We start from the raw sequence: 4,952 nt of genomic DNA on the forward strand, positions 1-4,952 counted from the left end.
CTGGCCGATGTCATAGAAGTTGTTGCCTATGTTCTCCTCTAGAATTTTGATGGATTCCTTTCTCACATTGAGGTCTTTCATCCATTTGGAGTTTATTTTTGTGCCCACAACTTCTGTCTGACTTGGCTACAAACTGGACGGTCCTATGACCTCCCTCCTTGGATTCCATCACTTGCTAGAACAGCTCACAGAACCCAGGGAAACACTTACATATGTTGGCCAGCTTAGTATATTACCAAGGATATGGTAAAGGTTACAGATGAACAGACAGATGAAGAGATACATAGGACAAGGTTCACAAGTGTCTGTTCTTTTTTTTTTTTCCCCTTTTCAGTCTTTGTGCTCTTTGCTTTTCAGTTTTTGAAAGTTCTATTGATATATCCTCTTGGAGAGTCTTTCGTCAGATGTGTGCAGTCCACTAATGAGTTCATCAGAGGCATTCTTCACTTCTGTTACAGTTTTTTTAAAATCTCTAGCATGTCGGGTGCCTGGGTGGCTCATCTGGTTGTGCATCCAACCCTTGATTTCAACTCAGGTCATGAACTCAGGGTCTTGTGATGGAGCCTCCGTTCAACTCCCTGCTCAGTGCCAAGTCTGCTTGAGATTCTCTCTTTCCCTCTCCCTTTGCCCCTCCCCCTACTTGCACGCGCACATGCGTGCACGCTCTCACTCTCTCTCTCAAATAATCTTAAATTCTCTAGCTTTTTTTGGGGGGGGTTCCTCTTACATTGTCCATCTGTTCTTGCATGCGGTCTGCTTTATCCATTAGAGCACTTACCACATTAATCATGGTAGCTTTAAATTCCCAGTTTGTAAATCCAGCATCCCTGTCTTATCTATATACTCTATAAATTGTGTTTGTCTCTCACTACTGTATTGTAAATATACTTAGAAAGGACATTATTCCTTTCCTTCCAGAAGAACCTGATGGCCTTTCCTTAACCCCCTTTTATCTTCTCAGATAAAATCGATCGAGTTCACTGTCCTTTATGAAACCATCTTTTCAGGCTGTGCATGACAGTATGTAGCTCTGATTCGCCTCATTTTCTGACTACTCCACAGATTCCCTTCATGGTTTCTGTTTGTGCCTCTTAATAGTGAGTATCTGTGAAAAATTGTCTCTTCAGTGGTTGTTTTGTTTATAGGTTGAATATCCCCCTTAGCTTTTATGCCTGTAATTATTTGAAAAGTAGATACTATGAAGCATTTACTGTTCCAAATATTAGGGTAGTGGCTTTATCTCACCTTTTTCTTTAAATAATTTCCAGGGTTTAGTTGCAAAAAAAAAAAAAGTGGCTGGACTAATCTTCAAAAACTGCTGTCAGGGCACCTGAGTAGCTCAGTCAGTTGAACGTTGGACTCTTGATTTCAGTTCAGGTTGTGATCTTGTGGGTCATGGGATCAAGCCCCAAGATCAAGAGCCACACATTCCACTGACTGAGCCAGTCAGGTACCCCAAAAGAAGAGGTTATTTATTTTTTATTTTATTTTTAAAATGATTTTATTTATTTATTTATTTGAGTAAGAGAGAGTACAAGCAGTGGGGAGGGGCAGAAGGAGAGAGAAGCAGACTCCTCAGTGAGTGGGGAGCCTGATGAGGGGCTCAATCCCAGGACCCCAAGATCATGACCTAAGCTGAAGACAGACACTTAAGTGACTGAGCCACCCAGGCGCCCCAGGAAAGGTTTCTTAAAGAGCCCTTAATGGGCTTTAGGATAATAGTTTAAATGTTGATTAAGTAGTTCTCTCACAGAAGACTCCATGAAAACCATTTCCCTTTAATAACAGCTTTCTTTTCTTAATCCTCACTCATCTTCATGATTTTTCTCTTTTCTAATCTCTACAATTTAGTCTTTTCCCAAATCACCTTCTCACCTAACAGTGTTTGTTCCATTCTCTTTTATTACTTTGTTTTAAGTCAGACCTTTTCACACCACTAGCATTTCCAGCTAACCCCGTCCTGGATTACAAGGTTACATTTACATCCCCAGTGTTGTGTGTTCTCAGTATTTACGGTTTCATTACCCCATTCCTCACAGAGCGGCTTCTTTTCCTCCAGCATTGGACATAGAATAGATTTGTGTTTTTATGTCTTATAGATGGCACGTCTGGACCTAAAGCCAAGAAATCAACAGTAGAGCATCAGGACATTTTCAAAGAAGGTACATCCCAAGGAATAAACGCAGAAGAACTTAAAAAGAGAAAGTCTGTACTGGGCGATACCTGGAAATCTAGAGAACAGTTTAAATATCAGCACCTAAACCAGGAGAAGTATCTGGGACAAGATAAAGTCACCTGTATGGAAATTCCTGCCAAAGAAGGAGATACAGAATCTAATGAATTTGGGACAGTTTTCATTATACAATCAATAGTTTCAGAGCAGAGTGATCCTATAGAAGAGTGTTTTCATGAACATGTTTCACATGGAAAAATCTTAAAACAAAACTCAGACTTAATTATACAATGGAAGTGTGATGGAAAGAAACCTTGTAAGTGTAGTGGATGTGGGAAAACCTTCAGAGACCATGCTACTCTTGTGCAACATGAAAGAACTCATACTGGAGAGCGACCCTATAAATGTAATGTATGTGGAAAGGGATTTAACCAGAGTTCCCACCTAACAAACCATCAGAAGACTCATACAGGAGAAAGGCCCTACAAATGCAATGAATGTGGGGAGGCCTTCAGTTATTGCTCAGTCCTTATTCAACATCAGAGAATCCATAGTGGGGAGAGACCATATGAATGTACTGAATGTGGCAAGACATTCAGTCGTAGCACATATCTTACTCAGCATCAAAGAATTCACACTGGTGAGAAGCCCTATAAGTGTCTGGAATGTGGAAAGGCTTTTAGCCAGAGCACCCATCTTACCCTACATCAGAGAATTCTTACTGGAGAGAAGCCTTATGAATGCAATGAATGTGGTAAAACCTTCAGTCAGAGTGCACACCTTACTCAACATCAGAGAATTCATACAGGAGAGAAGCCCTATGAATGTAATGACTGTGGGAAAGCTTTCAGTGATCACTCAGCTCTTATTCGACATCATACCGTCCACACTGGGGAGAAACCTTATGAATGTAATGACTGTGGGAGAGCTTTCAGTTACTGCTCAGACCTCATTCAACATCGGAGAATGCATACTGGAGAGAAACCATACGGATGCAGTGTATGCAGGAATGCCTTTAGCGATTGCTCAGCCCTTATTCAGCATCAAAGAATTCACACTGGAGAGAAGCCCTATGAGTGTAGTGGGTGTGAGAAAGCCTTTGGTAACTACTCAGCTCTTGTTCGACATCAGAGAACTCATACTGGAGAGAAGCCCTATAAATGTAAGGAATGTGGAAAAACCTTTAGCAGAAGTACATACCTTGCTCAACATCAGAGAAGTCATACAGGCGATAAGCCATATAAATGTAACCAATGTGAGAAAACTTTCACCCAGAGTTCATTCCTTACACAACACATGAGAGTTCATACCGGAGAAAAACCCTACAAATGTAACGAATGTGGGAAAGCTTTCAGCGATCGCTCGGGGCACATTCAGCATCAGAGAACTCACACTGGAGAGAAGCCCTATGAATGTAATGATTGTGGGAACGCTTTTAGTTTCTGTTCAGCTCTTATTCAACATAAGAGAATTCATACTGGAGAGAAGCCGTATAAATGCAAGGACTGCAGAAAAGCCTTTAGCAATAGGTCAGCACTTATTCAACACCAGAGAACTCACACTGGAGAGAAGCCCTATAAATGTAATGTATGTGGAAAAGCCTTCAGTCAGAGTACAAACCTTACAAATCACCAGAAAACTCATTCTAGTGAAAAATCCTATAAATGCAGTGAATGTGGAAAAGTCTTTAGTTACTGCCCAAGCCTTATTCAACATCAAATCATTCATACTGGAGAGAAACCTTATGAGTGCAGTAAATGTGGCAGAGCCTTCAACCGGAGGACAGACCTGAAAAAAACATCAGAAAACTCATACTGAAGAGAAACTCTACAAATGTAATGACTGTGGAAAAGCCTTCAGCCAGAGCACATATCTTACAAAACACCAGAATGTTCATAGTAGAGAGAAAGCAAATATACATACTGAGTGTAGGAAAGCCTTTAGACAAAACTCATCTATTCGACATGAAAAATCTCCCACTGGAGAGAAATCCTCTGAATGCCTTGAGAGTCTGGTTACTGTGGAGACCCTTCCCAGGGAAACAGAAGGATGATCGTTAACTAGAGTGGCCACATGGTCTAGTGGGAAGAGCACGTGTCTGGGTTTTAGAGGTCCCGGGTTCTAATTTCGGCTCTGTTGCCAACTAGGTCTATTCTTACTTTGGGATAAGTCACTTTACCTCTTCATGCCTTAATTTACTCATGTGAAAAATTAGAAGGCCTGATTAATTGACCTTTAAGATCCACCTTTATTTTATTTATTACCAATGCAGGTTTTTATAGATGTGACTCAAATTGTGATTCGTTTATTCTACAACAGTCTGATTTACAGTGTGAGGATGTAGTAGGCATTGGGAATTCAATAAAAATATAGACTACATGCTATTTGTTATCTGTGTATTGGTCCTCCAAACTTAAAATACCAGGAGTATTCGAGGAGATTAGAGATAAAGTACTACAAATTATGCTAATTATTGCAGTAGGAAGGCTGGGGTCTTGGTTAAGAATATGGTGTTTGGTAAAACCTCAAAAAGAATGAATCAATTTGTTGGTAAAGGCTGGGTTACCTAGAATCCACCCAAATTTAATGTTGTAATATAAATTTTCTCTATTAAGTTGAATTGGTTGCTATCATGTCCTAGGTGAAAATGAACTAGACAACAGTTCTAAAGTCTTGAGCAGGTTACCAAGAAAAGGTGAAATTGGAAAATGCATTTGTTGCTTCTATACCTTAACTATGTAAATACCATGTGAATGAGAATAAATTTTGAGATATTATA

General features: G+C 40.0%; 1 protein-coding gene across 1 annotated transcript in view; it reads left to right on the forward strand.

Moving 5' to 3' along the window:
• The window catches only part of LOC105241085 (zinc finger protein 883-like), a 14,645-nt gene extending 9,693 nt beyond the window's left edge, over window positions 1–4,952 (forward strand). The window contains 2 exon segments of the mRNA XM_011234656.3: window positions 2,100–3,964; window positions 3,966–4,952. Coding sequence (XP_011232958.2) covers window positions 2,300–3,964; window positions 3,966–4,226 — 1,926 coding nt within the window. The 5' untranslated portion in view covers window positions 2,100–2,299 and the 3' untranslated portion in view covers window positions 4,227–4,952.

This window comes from Ailuropoda melanoleuca, chromosome 5 (genome assembly GCF_002007445.2).
Source record: "Ailuropoda melanoleuca isolate Jingjing chromosome 5, ASM200744v2, whole genome shotgun sequence".
Classification (NCBI taxonomy): Eukaryota; Metazoa; Chordata; class Mammalia; order Carnivora; family Ursidae; genus Ailuropoda; species Ailuropoda melanoleuca.